The following is a 15,406-nucleotide window of genomic DNA, read 5'->3' on the forward strand; positions in this document are numbered from 1 at the left end:
TTTTATATAATGGTTTATGTTAGCCGACCTCAATCATTTCGAGACTATGACTTTGTTGTTGTTGTTGTTTTAATTTACAAATATTAGACAAAAAAAATAAAATTCAAATGTTTCGTCGAGTTTAAAGTATCTCATATTCAAATCTATTTTGAAATAAAAAAAAATGTAATTTTTTTTAACTAACTAACACGTAAATGATGCAAAATCCAAGAACAAAAAATATCTATGTTTATTTAATAATGTCTAAATCAACCAACTTACTAATAATATAGATAAAATTGTATCATTTATAATATTAAAAATAAAATTACTCAAAACTATTAACATTATCTCAATTTATATACTTTTCTAGTTTACCCAATTAGAATACTTTTCTAGTTTACCCAATTAGAAAAAGGCTTTTTAGTCAATTATAAGGTTCAAATCTATCCTGATATTTTTTTAGTAAGTGAAGATATACTATGGTAGTATTTTGTATGCGACAGTTCCAACATGTACAATTTTGGACTTTGGTAACAATCTTATTTATCGGTTCCATCACCTAGACTAACATTGCTCATGTTTCAAAATGTGGAGCCCAAAATTAACCATTTCCTATCATAGGGTATATTTGCACTTTCCAAAAACATTAGAGAGAAAATTGGATTTTATTCTCTGTTGGGTCTGGTTCAAGAGTTCAATCGTTGACTCCATCTTCAAAGGTTGATCTGCGTTGAGGTGGGCTTCCTAAGTATACTTTATCGAAGTCAATAAGATTCTTCAGAAAAATACTAAAAGTGGAAAGTAGAATATGTCATAAAAATAGAGGAAACTACCTTTTTTATAGGGGTCCCAGATAGTGAATTTACCTTGCTATCACGGGTTAAAGAGGTGGTTGTAGGTCGGTGTAGGAGATGTGGTTTTCTAGACTCTTTAGATGGATGGACCCTCTTGAGAGCTTCAAACTCATTTAGACTTGGGTCTTTATTTTATAGGATCTGTAACAGATGCCCCTCCTATAGATGTCTTTCGATTGAATATGAGGGAATTAATAGCCGTTGCATTTTGATCTTGTTGGCGATTACGTAATGGTGAAGGGTTTATAGGCCAACTGTTTAGCGTGAAATCCTTTTGTCTTCTTATAAGTTATGATTGGAATTGTCTTTTGAAGGTTTTTACCTCTTTCATCTTCGAACATATTTCTAAGCAAGAATAAGTCTCTTTTCCTTCTTATTTCCTTGTTAATTTTTCTCTTATTTCTTTTTCCTGCACTTTTAAGGCGTGCATATAAAAGCTTTTAGGTTGTAATCGATCTGAGGTGTTTGATTCAGCTTCAAACTTATGTCTTCCACCATCTAAGAGTATGGATAGTCCTGATAAGCAGCCTAGGGGTGCCAGTGGTTCTAACAGGGATTTTAAGGAACTTACAGTGGTTACTAACTACCGTCGTACACATTTTCCCACAATGGACTGATATACTAAGGAGTTTTTTTGGCAGTTCTGTGTTTAGGGAGGCCAATGTGACCATTGGCTAGTTGTATGCAGAAATGGTAAGGGATATGTGGTCCACTAACTTATCAGGCTTTGCGATTGGGAGCCACTTTAACCATCAAAAGCACCCTAATATAAATGATAGTTTGTCTCTAATCAATGAGGTGGTGAGCACACTCACCCCTGGGATGTGGCCTTGATTTCCATTGCTTATCGAGTTGGGGGAGCATATCACTTAGAGGCCTCAGGATGCGAGGTTTGTTCTAGTGATCTTATGCCTCTTAATGCATGTGTAATATATGAGGCACACCTTCAGTATGTTGCAGTTTCCATGTTGCCTTTTTTAGCGAGGCCCTCAAGAACTGCAACTTGCTCCCTCATAGCATACTCACATTGCTTAGGCGCAACTAGTAGCTTTTATCAATTCCATCTCTAGAGCGACCACACACTGTCTGTGACTACTTTCATACAGTTCTGGTCCTTCTCAAGATCTAAAATTGTGACATGTCTATAAAACGCAGAGAGTTACTAAGGGCTTCCTGCATAATGATATAGGGAAGGTGCCCAAGTGGAGGAATAAGTTTTTTTATAGCCTGTAAGGAATCTCACGTTCCCTTTCTAACCTGCTGGAACCTCATCCCCAAAAGTGTCACGAGCCGCCATCCTGGGAGGCGCTCGTTGAAGTTTAGAATGGTTGTTTATGACTGGTGATAGGTTTTCGGGGGAGGCCGGCCCCGACCACCAGCATTGTGACTGAGTCAGTTTAAGATTTTATAAGGGAGCTGAATTGGATATGGAGTGATGGAGGTTCCCACTAATTGAGGGTCTGGATGCTCGACACATTTGTGATGTTCTATGGAGGTGAGCATTCCCCATAAAGAGGGTGAGGCTTCTCGAGCTTGTTATAGTTGATCTAAAAAGATATACCCCTGAGCAATATAGTATGGCCCTTTCTTATCCCTTCTTTTATATGTTGACTTTTGTTATGCGCCTTTTTGCTTTGCTCAGGTTGTTGCCCCACCCCCCCCCCCCCACCCCACCCTTTAATTGTTTTGAATTTTCGAACTAATGACTTGTTCTTGTAAATGCCATTAGTGATCGAGCTAAGGAAGATTGGTGTCTGGACCTTGATTTGATCGAGGTGGATTTAACCCTGCCTACAATGAATGAAGCTATTGATCCCACTTTTCTATGATCGAGTGGCCTGAGTCGTTTTATGGGGACTCCTAACTTGGGTGTTGAGCCAATCTCCGAGGAGAGGCTAGGGGATCTGTCGGGATCCCAAGATAACTCAGATTTCATAGTGGCGAGGCTCGTGTGGAGCCTCCCCGATCTTCTCCACTTAATAACTTCAGACGTTTTTACTTATCGTTTACGAGGTCCTCCTTTTTATCTTGTGGTTATATTTTATTTTCTTCCTTTCTCTTTTGTTCACAAAAAAAAGATCCATTGAAGGAAGCGGTGAGCCTTCGGGGACTGGGGGCTCAAGGCCTAAGTATCCCTCATCAGGCATTATAGGCCTAGAGGTCTTGGCCATCCCAGATTCGATAATTGTTGAGGTCGACCTGCAGGCAGATGATTCTGAAGAAGAGGAAAGGGCTAGGGACGCCTGTTAAAAGAGCTCGAAAGAAGGCGGAAAGCCCACCTAACATCCTTGCTGATCAGCTACAGGATATTGTTCGCGCTAGTTTACTGATCGAGCAGGCACCGATGAAGGAATATGAGCTTATTGGAGTCGTGATTGCTTCTATTGGGGTTGTTGTGCCCGAGTGTTATGTTTCCTCTATCGATCCGCTGAAAAAGAATATTTACCTTACTCTTGAGGATGGGGGTGAGGAGGTTGCTTAGGGTCCCAAGGTTTCTACACCGCAAGAAGGTGCCTCCTCTAGTCGCCAACCTCTTAAGCCCTCAACCTTGACAAGAATTGGCTTGAGCCTAGAGGCATGTAGGAAGTGGCTCTGCAAAGAAGCCTAGCATTCTGATAATGTCTTCAATCGACATGGTTACATACATAGCAAAGCTCTTCCTTATGCATGTCGATTTGGACCGACTGAGGGGAGATAGTCTTGAGGTAGCTTTAGATAGTCAATGTCAAGAACATGGGTCGGGTAGGCCTTCTCATATCCCTCGTTTACCTTCCTTCCTTCCTCATCCTCCTCCTCCTCCTCCTCCTCCTCCTCCTCCTTCTTCTTCTTATTTTTCACTGTTGCACTCCTTTGCTTGTTTGTTTCTAACTTGATTTTTCTTTTAGGTATTTCTAGATGCAAGTTGATTATCTTGATATACATCGACTAAGCGGGAGCAAGATAACCTACTTAAGGAGCTCGAGAGCGCACGTCAAGAGGCTAAGGATGCAAGGGATAAAACATTCAGCCCTCTGAGCGAGGAGCTTCAATTGAGGAACAAATACCTCGAGAGGGAAGAGGGAGATCTAAAGAGGGGGGTGAGAGTTGGTGTTTACCTTAAGTGTACAATTGCTGGTTGCAGCATCATAGAGGATGACTTGTGCAACCAGCTTCTTGTGGTTCAGCAACGGTCCTTGGAGTAGTCTATGCTGAATGCAAACCTTTAGGCGAAGCAATGACAACTGTTGGTATAAGTAACTAAGCTTCAGGGGCTGACACTCTTCGTGTAATCGAGCTTATAAGGCTATACAAAGTAAGGACATGGAGTTGGTCGAGCTTCGCAATGAGGAAGCTACTCAAGAGAGAGAGAGAGAGAGAGAGAGAGAGAGAGAGAGAGCTTGAGCATGCCTCTGCCAGAATGTTGCGACCTTGACTGGTTATGATCAATGAGAGGGATGCTCTCGCATTGCGGGTGGCTGATTTCAAGCGTAGGGATATATCATGTTCTTCCTTAGCCATCAGACTCCTTCCAAGGCACTAGCGCAATTGGGCTAGTAGGTTCGCAATTGGCGATATGACAAGTGAAGAAAACTAGGTTGAATTAACTTCGCATTTTGACAAACTTAGTGCTCATTTTGGCAATTGCAAAACAACTAAACCATAATAGGTAGTTCACAATTCCTAAAATGTGAAACGCAGTTTTATCAACTGGATCGCAATTTATTCAAACTGCGAAATAATAATAATAATAATAATGTTAAAAGTTAGTTCGCAATTGGACTAGGAGATTTGCAGTTGGCAATATGCAAAGTGAAGAAAACTAGGTTAAATTACTATTATGTAGTAATTATAAATTGCGAACTGAAAATTTCGATTAACTTAAAATTAACTTCAACTACATATAATTTACCAATTGTATTTGATTATTATGTATTTACAATCAATAAAAAAATTACATGGTGTTGAAAATCAACGAGAATTTTAGATATTAGAGATATTTTTGAAAAACATATATTGTAAATGTATAATTTGATAACATATATTGAAATGGATCCAAAAGTGTAAATGGTCTCCCATTGGATTAGTTTTGTAAATTTTCCATCTTTTGAGAGGGCGTAGGAGTTATTATATGCTGTTTTGATAGCATTTTAGTATGCTGATGTGGCAATATAGTTTGTTATAGTAATAACACACCTGTAAACTTTTCCAGCATCAATCAATAACAGATTTCATTTGTTCACAAGTTCATCTCTCATTTAATCAATTCTAGCGGTTTTCTCTTGGATAAACAAAAACGGACTTAATTAATCCATTCGAGTTGCTGCCATTATCAACTCAGAAGAAGAAGAAAATGAAGAACATAGTAAATGTGGAAGAAGAAAGAAGAAAAGCTTCTTGATTAACAGTGTAATTGCCGAAACCACAATAACTAACAAAAGCAATCCATACCCAATCCTATTTATCACTCCTCATTCTGTTAATTTGGTTCACAGCTGGCTCAAAGATGTTGTATACCACCCACAAAATAGCCGGAATTACGGGTGCTAGAAGTAGTAGACCACGGTTATCACCTTCTGCAACATCTGCTATCTGTTGCACAGCCATTGCAGAATTGCAACTTAAGGAAGATAACACAGTACAGGCCATGGCCATAGCCATAGCCACAGCCATGCCCTCTGCCGATAAATCGCAGGACTTTGAAATGACGAAGCTTTTAGTCAAGTCTTTAAGCTTAAGTAGTGACAAGGGTTTTAAGACCTTCTGACAGGCACGGTATGTACGATGGTTGGTAATGCCAAGGGGTCTGCTGGGTTTTAGCAAAGTCATGGATCCTAAGGTTAATGCCATTAAATCAATGCAACTGTGTGACAGGAGAAGATAATGGTCTATCAGGATGTGAGGTAAAGCAGGTTTAACCTGTGACAATTTCAAACTTAAAAAGGGTTAGGCATAATTGCACTTCAATAACATTCTAGCCTCTTCTATATGCTCCACTTCTCTCCACGACTCTAGAAACTAATTATATAATACACATTATTATGTATACGTAATTGCCACTGACTTTAAGCCAAAACTTTCAAATCAGGTGACACGTCACCAGTGGCAGCACTTTGTGGAAGAAAAAAAAAAAAAAAGTAACAGTGAGCAGTTTTAACACGAATACATGTGAAACCACAAATCCTTGAACCTTGACAAGATGAGTGGCATATGCAGTGAGTGCATAGAACTATTCTGCATCAATAAAACGTAATTATTAGTTATAAGTATATTCTTCTTAAAAGGCAGCCCGGTGCACTACGCGTCCCCGCTCAGCGAGGGTCTGGGGAGGGGTTCCACCACAAAGGTGTATTGGGAGCAACCCTTCCTCTGCCTTTTTTTTTTTTTGGCAAGAGGCCGCTCCTAAAACTCGAACCCGTGACCTCTCAGTCACACAATAACAAAGTTTACCGTTGCGCCAAAATCACTTCGATTTGGGAAGCTGAGGAACAGTAACAAATGAGATTAATGGACCACCTAATCAGGTACACTCGGAGAACATGCACCTTGTCAAATTCATAATTCAAAATGACACCATATGACCAAATCCACAATGAACAACAGTTCCCTTACCAAAATTGAGCATTATGATACACAGAATTAGGCTGATATGGTAACTTACCGAACTCCTATTTTAAACAATACCTAGTGCCTAGTGCTAATAAACTATATACACAATTCACTGTAATTCGGGGTTGAAGAAAGCTACCTACCTGGAAAAAAACACAAGAACTAGCCGACACATAATCTAGAAATAGCCACAGCTTTAATCATGTTGGACTTGGCTGCATCCAGTAAGGGATCTGCCTGAAGAGCTCTATCAAAACAGAATTTGGCCTCCTCCCACTGATGTTCAGCTATAAAAACAAGACCAAGATTGTTATATGCAGGAGCGTAGCCAGGCTGTAGTTCTAGCGCCTTAGAAAACATTGCCTTGGCACGTTCATATTGCTTTTGCTGCCGATAGAGATTCCCCAGATTGGAAAGTATCGCATGTGCTTGTTCAGATGCTGCACATGCCAAAGCCTGCTTATATACATCTTCAGCTCTCAATGATTCCTCTGATAGTTGAAGTGAGATACCTAAATAGTATAAATGACTTGATTACAAGTCCTGAAGAAAGAAAAATCAACTTCCAACAGGCAAAATGATGTGCAGTGTCATTAATCTGAACATACCAAGATTTGACCATGCATAACTGCATTCCCGAAAACGAGCAACTGCAGCCTTAAGATACTTCTGTGCCATTCCAAATTGTCGGGAACAGAGATAGTGAAGGCCAAGTTGGTGCCACTGCACCCCGTCATCTGGTTCCTCAGCTATTGCCTAATTTATATATATGTGAATATGAAGCAAAAAAAATGTCGATAAGTGGAAGATAATATGTCAATAACCAGTATAATGATGAAGCAAGGTAAAGTTTGTGCATTTTGAACTCAATTTCCCCCCTTCTCATCACTAGAGTTTGTATAAATACACCACATAGGATGCAGAATACGAATAATTCAGTGATAAATAAAGTAACATCATAGATGATCTCAGTAATAACTGATAAATCCAACCCTAAATATCCTAGATCTCATCATTTTCTCCCCTCCTTTTATCACATAGGATGCAGAATACGAATAACTCAGTGATAAATAAACTAGGGTTAAGGTGCAAAAATACCCCTAACGTTTTAGGTAAGGAGCAATTTTACCCCCAACGTTTAAAATGGTGCAATTTTACCCCCTAACGTTTGTAACCAAGAACAATTTTACCCCTAGTTGATGATTTTGGTCAATTTCAGACACTATTATAAAACACAGATATTTTTATTCTTTATTTTGCACCAATTGCATATCAATTCGTTCTAAAAAAAGGATTTCATGTTTTTTGTAATATAATAATAGAATTGGAGATTAAAATTTATAAATTCGGTGAATTTTTTGAATTTTTTTTGTCTAATTCGTACAAAAGACAGTATTCTTTTTGTTTATTTTTTTCACATCCCAACATATGTTTGTGATTTGTTACTGATAAAATGACGCACGTGTGAAGTGTAGATGACAATATTCATGACCGAGAAGACAGTTTGATGAATTATTTCTCAAATTGACCCAAATTATCAACGTTAGGGGTAAAATTGCTCTTGGCTTCCAACGTTAGGGGTAAAATTGCACCATTTTAGACGTTAGGGGTAAAATTGCTCCTGACCCAAAACGTTAGGGGTATTTTTGCACCTTAACCCAATAAACTAACAACATAGATGATTGTCAACAATAACTGATAAAAAATTCAACCCTAAAAACCCTGGATCTCATCATTTTCTCCCCTCCTTTCTTTCTCTTCTTAAGATGCTTTTATCATAAAGTAATTAAGAGCACCCCTCTCTATATGAACTTATCAAAACCTTATCATTATGTGTGTGTGATTATAATAAAATCTAAACTTCTGCCTTCAGTTAGGAGTAGAATAGGCATAATTTTCTCTGCCAAGCACATGGCATGGTAAAGCTAAGTAGAACTACCTACAAAGGTAAAAGGATCCCCCTTCTCACCCACAACTTACCTGCTTTAAGCTGTAGAGAGCACGTTCTTCAACATCTGTCAACTCATTATGTTCAGCTTGAAATGCCGCTGCAATCTCATGTTGGGCCTTGTGAACCATGGCAAGTCCTGCCCATGCAACTGGAAGTTCAATAGGCACAGATTCCCCTTCTCTCAATATTGAAGCCATTTCATTTCCAGCCCATGATAGCTGTTCACTGGGATCCTGAGACCTTTCTGCGTCCTTGATTCGGTGGACTGCCACAGCATACCGAGTTGACATACAGTTGGGTTCCAATTTTGCTGACTGAAATGCAATTGACAGAGGAAAAGACAACAATCTCAACTAAAAGTAAGAGCAGAAAGAATTCCGAAGGTAAAATACATGCCGCCACAGAAGTTGCAGATATAAAAGAAAATTATAGTTGTTCATTGCTTTAGAAGGCAAAGAATAAGCTTTCCCATCAAAAGATCAAGGAAATCAATGAACAACCTCAACAAAGAAGCAATAAATGACTGTAGGAATGAACCAAGAGCACCTTCTCCAAACACTTGCTTGAACTTTTGTGGTCGCCACTCAAGTAATATGCATTAGCAAGATTTGCCCATGTATGTGATGCTTTAGGATCTACTTTCAGTGCAGCAAGCAAACACTCCTTTGCAACATTTACAGCTTCAACTTGATCTATAGAAGCACCTTCATCAGCATTTGCCCCAGCACCTGAGAATTGATAGGTAGGAAGAGTTGTAGTCATGCAACTTTCTTAATCATATACTATGATTAGCAGTATCAGCCATCTACACCTCAGGAGATTCATGGGGCAAAGGATATAGGCTAAAGATCAGAAGGAAGAGTTCAAGTACCACGGTGCCAAACTCACAAACAATACCTGCAATAACTGAACCATATTTACAAAGAAGAAGAGCAGCATAGTTGACAAAGGAAGCAGGATGATTTTGATCTTTGAGAATCAGATCTTGAAAGCATTTTGCTGATAGCTCCAAATTTCCACTGCAAGATCAATTAGATAGTTAAATCTAATGGTTAAAATCTCCACAAAATATTGCTGAAATCATAATAAGTTTGTCGATTCTTCACTGAATAAAATAATACAAATTGATCCAGACATGTGAACCACTACTTGAAAGGCACCCAGAAAGGAAGGACCAATCATGGCAACAATAACAAATAATTCCAAGAGCAAAAACAATACAACATGTTAATTTATTTATACAATAACCACAAGCAAATGAAGATGGATAAGTTGAGATGAGAGTAAAAATATTAATCACTCGACATCCTTCTCATCAAAGGCACATTTTGATAAAGTTTATGTAACTTTGCTACAACAGCTTACTGATTAAGGTGACAACTCCTAACTCTTATCAGTGAAACAGATACTTTATTAGGAGAATAATTATAGAGGTGTGAAACAATGAGCTTGATCTTATAAAAGAAAACGTAAATGTATCCTGAGACTACCCCACATAATTCAGAATTTGCTGATTAACAAAATTGTATGATAAATCATAAATCATCATTGATGGTATAAGATCTTATGTTTGAGATATGAAATTATGTTATATGATATGATATGTAGCTTTTTATATTCATTAAACCTAAATCTATATGGAAGATTCAGAAGACTTCTGGTTCTTGCTTTCACAAACAACATCACATATCAATTCTAAAACTTGATTTTTTTTTCTTTTATTTTCCAGTGGAGTCTGCTGGTGGCTACCTAGACTCACAACATCAATAAACAGAACGAAAAGTACTTTGTTATCATCTTACCTTTGGAGGTATGCAATGCCCAAGTTCCCAAGGCAGTCATAGTTATTAGGGTCAATCGCCAACAAGGATGACCAAACTGTGATGGCACTCTAAAAAGGAAATATGAAGCCAATGTCAGACTATAACAATAGAAAATCACAATCATAAACAACAGAAACGGCCATGCTATCTTACCTGCAGTCGACCAGATTTGAGAAGTATCAGGCCCAGAGTGTTCCAAACAGCTACTTGCCTCATATCTGCTTGCAACGTATCCTTTAATCTAGAAAGGATATCTTCAAGCTCTTCAGCATCAAGTTCTTTATCCAAACTATTATCAACCGAATGTTCAAGAAGAATACACTGGACGTGACAAACAATATGAAATTAGCAACCAACAGAATCCTACTATATTTGAAAAAAAAATCCAAACACTGGAATCCCAAAACATTCAAACTTGATGTAAAACACCAACTGTATGAAACAAGCTGTAAAACAATACTGCACCTGGGCATGGTGAAGTTGAACGAGTGAAAGTAACTCAGGCCTAGCGACCTCAGGCTCACAGCGCTGCAAGATCTCTTCTGCCTTCTCATAAGCAAAAACTGCCTAAAAGAATGTTGAAGGCCAAATGAAACAAACACTTCACTTATGAACTTATCAACCAAAATACATAGACTCAACTAAAAATCTACCTTCACTGGTTGACCCAACCTTTGATACATTAGACCAAGTATAAAATGAGCATGAGCATTTTTGGGCATCTTCCTTCCTACATGCACCAAACCCTAAAAGTGTGCAAGAAAATATCAAACTAAACGGTATATACAGTTAATGAAGGAGAGCACACAATTTTTGGATCAAAGTTAAGCATTGACAATGTAGGAGGGATGACTTACAGTTTTAAGGCTGCTGACTTTTTCTTCACGAGAAGAGATAGGACCTTGACCAGGCTGATCAGCATCCACATCAGGTCCATAATCAAGACACCCATCTACCTTACTATTTCTTGAACGACATCTCCCCAGTTTATTCATTCTTTTACCTTCAACTTCCACAGTATCGCCATCTTTGCAGGTTAAGCTACTTCTATCTTGAGTTTCATCATTTACCGACCTATATGCCAATTCTTAGTTTAAACTTCATCATAGAGCAAAATTATATTTCCTTCACTCGGAACAAATTAACGCCACAAGAATAACTTGGCACTTAAATTCAGAACACTATTCTAATAAATTACTATGCTCTAATTCAAAACAAGTAACGTGATATTGCCCGGTAATGGAAAACTAAAATGAAAACTAAACGAAATTCAAGTCACTAATTCTATTGACAATGAAAATAAAGGAAATGAAGAAGTCAAAAGACTTCAGTGTGAACCTTGTGAGGGCTGGGACAGACAGGAAGACAGAATCACTGGCGTCAATATCAGGAGGATTGGCGTTCAGGTCAGCCATGACGACGACCTTGGAAGACTGTGATGTCCTGGAATTAGAGGCATCATCCAGAGAATTGTCTGTTGTGTCGAGTTCTGGCTTAATATGCAAAGGCGTAGCTTGCTGCTGGAGCTCCGGTTCAGACATTTTTGGTGGCTCGAGTTGCGAGATATCGCGGGAGAAGGGCGACTCCAAAAAAAAATTAGAAGATCACCTGAGTAGGCTCTTCACCGTCCGGGTCGGTCGTTTCTTTAGGTCTTTCCACATAGATATTTAGGGAAAAACTATATCTTATGTCTTTCATACTTGATTTTATTTAGGGAAAAACTATATCTCATGTGTTGCATACTTGATTTTATTTTTACACTTAAAAAAAATTAATCAAAGGAATCAATCATATTAAGATAAAGCTTGAGATAAATTCCTTACAAACTAATGGGAAAGTGAATTTCTGTTCACAAAGTGGTACACATAGAGATTCCGAACTCCTTACCGTTAACTAGTTTTTTTTATTTATAGAAGTTGGGCATCATAGACTTTAAACTTCTTACCATTAATGAACCTTTCTATAAATAGATAGATCACCAATATCAGTGATTTGTGTAAGCGTCACGTGTTACTCTGAGGTGGTTAGTTATTGTGACTTTTAAGTGAGGTATGCTTCTAAAAGACGCACAATTAAAAGGCATATTAAAGTTTTGTGTCAGAGTGATACACATAGATTCAAATTACTATTATAGGTAATAAATAGCATGACTATCCAGCTTCCCACCCTTTTATCTATAAGAATGATTGAATTTGTCTGGGGAAAAAATTTCGCCATTTTCGAATTTTTCCTAGGAGTAAGAAAAGCCAAAAAGAGAGAAGATAAAACCATACTACTGTAGCAGCTTCGTTTGTGGTAAGAGCCCTTTGATCGGAGTAGTGTCGCCTTCCTTGTTTGAAACAAGTGGTCGCTAAAAAAGTGAGGTCAGTCTCATCTCCTTTACTCTTAAATTTTGGGTTTTTTCGCATGCTTTCATGTGGTTGGCGCTTCATTGTCCGTTGCGCGAGTATGCCTGATGAAGCTAGTAGGAAGAAAATAGGACTATTAGGCGGTGTCCTCAAGGATTCGACCTTCATTGATACTAGCAGAGTAAGGCGGAGGAAAAGGAAAAAGGTCAAGGTCGGGGAGGTTATTCTAGAGGGTGATCAGCCGACAAAAGGAAAGAAGGTGAAGTCAACAGCCAGAAAACCACCATTGGTAAAAAGGAAACCCTTCCTACCGTGATCGGAGACCGAGGTCCGCTCCAATAAAGTGAAAGTAGAGGTTGTAGTTCTCGATAATTTGATAAACTCTGGTCATACGCTCGTCAGCCTGTACGAGGACATGCAGAAGAAGGTTTGGCCTTGAGGGCCTGGGGGTTTTGGGTCTAATGGTTCCCAGTTTGACCTTGAAGAGAGGCGAAAAGCTCCTAACATTATCCGTAAAAATCTAGTGGCACCCTCTATAGCCTATCGGATTGGGAGGGCATAAGAGTTGTCCACTCTTCCTCGATTTGCGAAGACCAATGAGATGATTGTCTATGAGGAGCATTTCAAGGTAGAGATGTGACTGTATTTGTCAAAGTTTTGAGGGAATTTAACATCTACCTCGGATAGATCCATTTGAATGGATGAAGGATAATGGTGGGGTGATATTCTCTTTATCGAGAAGGGGGTATGAGAGTGACTAGTCTTGTCTTCAAGAAGTTCTTCAAACTAACTCAATGAGACAAGTCTCAGCACATTACCTTTGCACACCCCAAGTTTAATGTTCTTGGTGGCTTGTCGAAAAAACTACCAAAATAGTGACACTGATTCTTTAAGATCTCTCTTACCGATTTGGAGTTTCCTCACTTCAGTTAATTGGAATTATCTTGCGACCGATCCTGGGTCCTGGCTAATAGAAAGGAGAATCATGGCGAAGGAGCTGAAGGTGGTAAAGTTTGTTGAGACCATCATCGCGTCTCCAAAGAGGCATATGTTGATTTTGATTGAGAACTTCATGATCATTGGTTAACCAATGGTGGTTGAAGACCCGTGATTTGACTAAGGAGGATTTGGCAGAGTTGGATTCCATCCGAGTGACTATGGCCCGCCCAAGAGAGCTATCCAAAAATAGGCCTTCCCTATTTGTTTATATGCACTATTTGGATTTTGCCTAAGTGTTTGTAATTTAACTTGGTGTTTGTAATTTGACTCGGTGTTTTTATTTCTTGTAGCAAAGGTAGATCCAAAGGAATTTTCTTACGACTTCGACGACGTGGAGTTTGATTATGACCTGGTTCCGCCTGAGCAGGCATTTGATAAATTGTCGATAGAACTTCCCCGCTTCGTCTCTCTTTTCATGGAGAACCAAGCTGCATAATATACTACGGTTCTACTTCGACCAGAGAGGCATGAATAGTTGAAAGATCGTCGGAGCAAGGTGTTGGGAGGATCGTTGAAGAGATTGTTGGTTGTGACCAAGGGTTGGAGGAGGCTAAGGCCCTGTTCTTTTTTACTTAATTTCAGCGTAAGTAAGTTAAGTTCAATTCAGTTAAGTTCAGTTCAGTTCAGCAACATTCAGTTAAGTTCAGTTAATTTATTTCAGTAATTATCATTATTTATTATAATTATTTATATATAATTTATAATTTAGTATTATTTATATATAATTCATCATTATTTATATATAATTTATTATTATTTATATATAATTTATAATTTAGTATTGTTTATATATAATTCATCATTATTTATTATAATTATAACTATGTATATATAATTTATTATAATTTAGTATTATTCATATTCATCATTATTTGTTATTGTTATAATTATTTATATATAATTTATAATTTAATATTATTTATATATAATGCATCGTTATTTATTATAATTATAATTATTTATATATAATGTATTATTATTTATATTCATCACCATTTATTATAATTGTAATTATTTATATATAATTTATAATTTACTTATTATAATTTATATATAAATTATAATTTAATATTATTTATATATAATTCATCATTATTTATTATAATTATAATTATTTATATATAATTTATTATTATTTATTATATTTATATATAATTTATAATTTAGTATTATTTATATATAATTTAGCATTATTTATTATAATTATAATTTATATATATAATTTATCATGTATCATTATGTATATATATAATTTATCATTATTTATTGTAATTATAATTATTTATATATAAAATATAAGGAAAAGTACAAAAATAATGCTTGTGGTTTGCCCAATTTGTAAACAGAGTCATGTGATTTAAAAGTTTGCAAATAAAGGTCTGTGGTATGATTTAATTTACAAAATAAGTTATTTCAGATTACACTGTTAAGTTTTGATTGCAATCAATAACATTTTTATTTTGAAAAAAAATTGTTCTTATATATCGACAAAATACGATCCTTCCCCTAAAACGCAGCTCCTTAAATCGAAACCATAAATCTTATGGTGGAAACTTTACGTTTTTTACTAATTTCACGATTTATGAACTAAAATTAATATTGAAGTTCATTTTACACAACTGCAGTTTAATTTTTGGGTATGTGTTTTGTCAATATGTAAATGTAATTTAAAAAATAAAATAAAAATGTTGTTGATTGCATCAGAACATAACAATGTAATATGAAATATCTTATTTTGTAAATTAAATCATACCACGGACCTCTATTTGCAAACTTTTAAACCACATATCTCTGTTTGCAAATAAGGCAAACCACAAGCATTATTTTTGTACTTTTCCCTAAAATATATCATTATATATATTT

At 36.9% G+C, this 15,406-nt stretch overlaps 1 protein-coding gene across 2 annotated transcripts; it reads right to left on the minus strand.

Annotated features, from left to right (window-relative positions):
• Nucleotides 1-5,596: 5,596 nt before the first annotated feature.
• On the minus strand, nt 5,597-11,875 carry LOC136229281 (probable UDP-N-acetylglucosamine--peptide N-acetylglucosaminyltransferase SPINDLY). 2 transcript variants are annotated; one of them, XM_066017969.1, is made up of 12 exons: nt 11,535-11,875; nt 11,054-11,270; nt 10,850-10,942; nt 10,662-10,763; nt 10,350-10,517; nt 10,176-10,264; nt 9,271-9,392; nt 8,920-9,101; nt 8,403-8,687; nt 7,031-7,178; nt 6,566-6,934; nt 5,597-5,732 (listed from the first exon to the last, which is right to left on the minus strand). In XM_066017969.1, exons 1-11 carry the CDS (start codon nt 11,735-11,737, stop codon nt 6,585-6,587), a joined length of 1,959 nt encoding a protein of 652 aa, XP_065874041.1. In that variant the 5' UTR covers nt 11,738-11,875; the 3' UTR covers nt 5,597-5,732; nt 6,566-6,584. The 2 variants fall into 2 exon arrangements, with proteins under 2 accessions (XP_065874041.1, XP_065874036.1); XM_066017964.1 differs by lacking the exon at nt 5,597-5,732 and having other exon boundaries at nt 6,392-6,934; nt 11,535-11,874.
• Between the last annotated feature and the right edge of the window lie 3,531 nt (nt 11,876-15,406).

Source organism: Euphorbia lathyris, chromosome 1 (assembly GCF_963576675.1).
Source record: "Euphorbia lathyris chromosome 1, ddEupLath1.1, whole genome shotgun sequence".
Lineage (NCBI taxonomy): Eukaryota > Viridiplantae > Streptophyta > Magnoliopsida > Malpighiales > Euphorbiaceae > Euphorbia > Euphorbia lathyris.

Excerpts from the sequence above, each read along its gene's own strand:
- LOC136229281 (XM_066017969.1), bottom strand. The coding sequence starts at position 11,737 with ATGTCTGAACCGGAGCTCCAGCAGCAAGCTACGCCTTTGCATATTAAG. Across the intron at positions 9,393-10,175 it reads GGCATTGCATACCTCCAAAG|TGGAAATTTGGAGCTATCAG; the intron begins GTAAGATGATAA and ends TTGATCTTGCAG. Across the intron at positions 9,102-9,270 it reads ATATGGTTCAGTTATTGCAG|GTGCTGGGGCAAATGCTGAT; the intron begins GTATTGTTTGTG and ends ATCAATTCTCAG.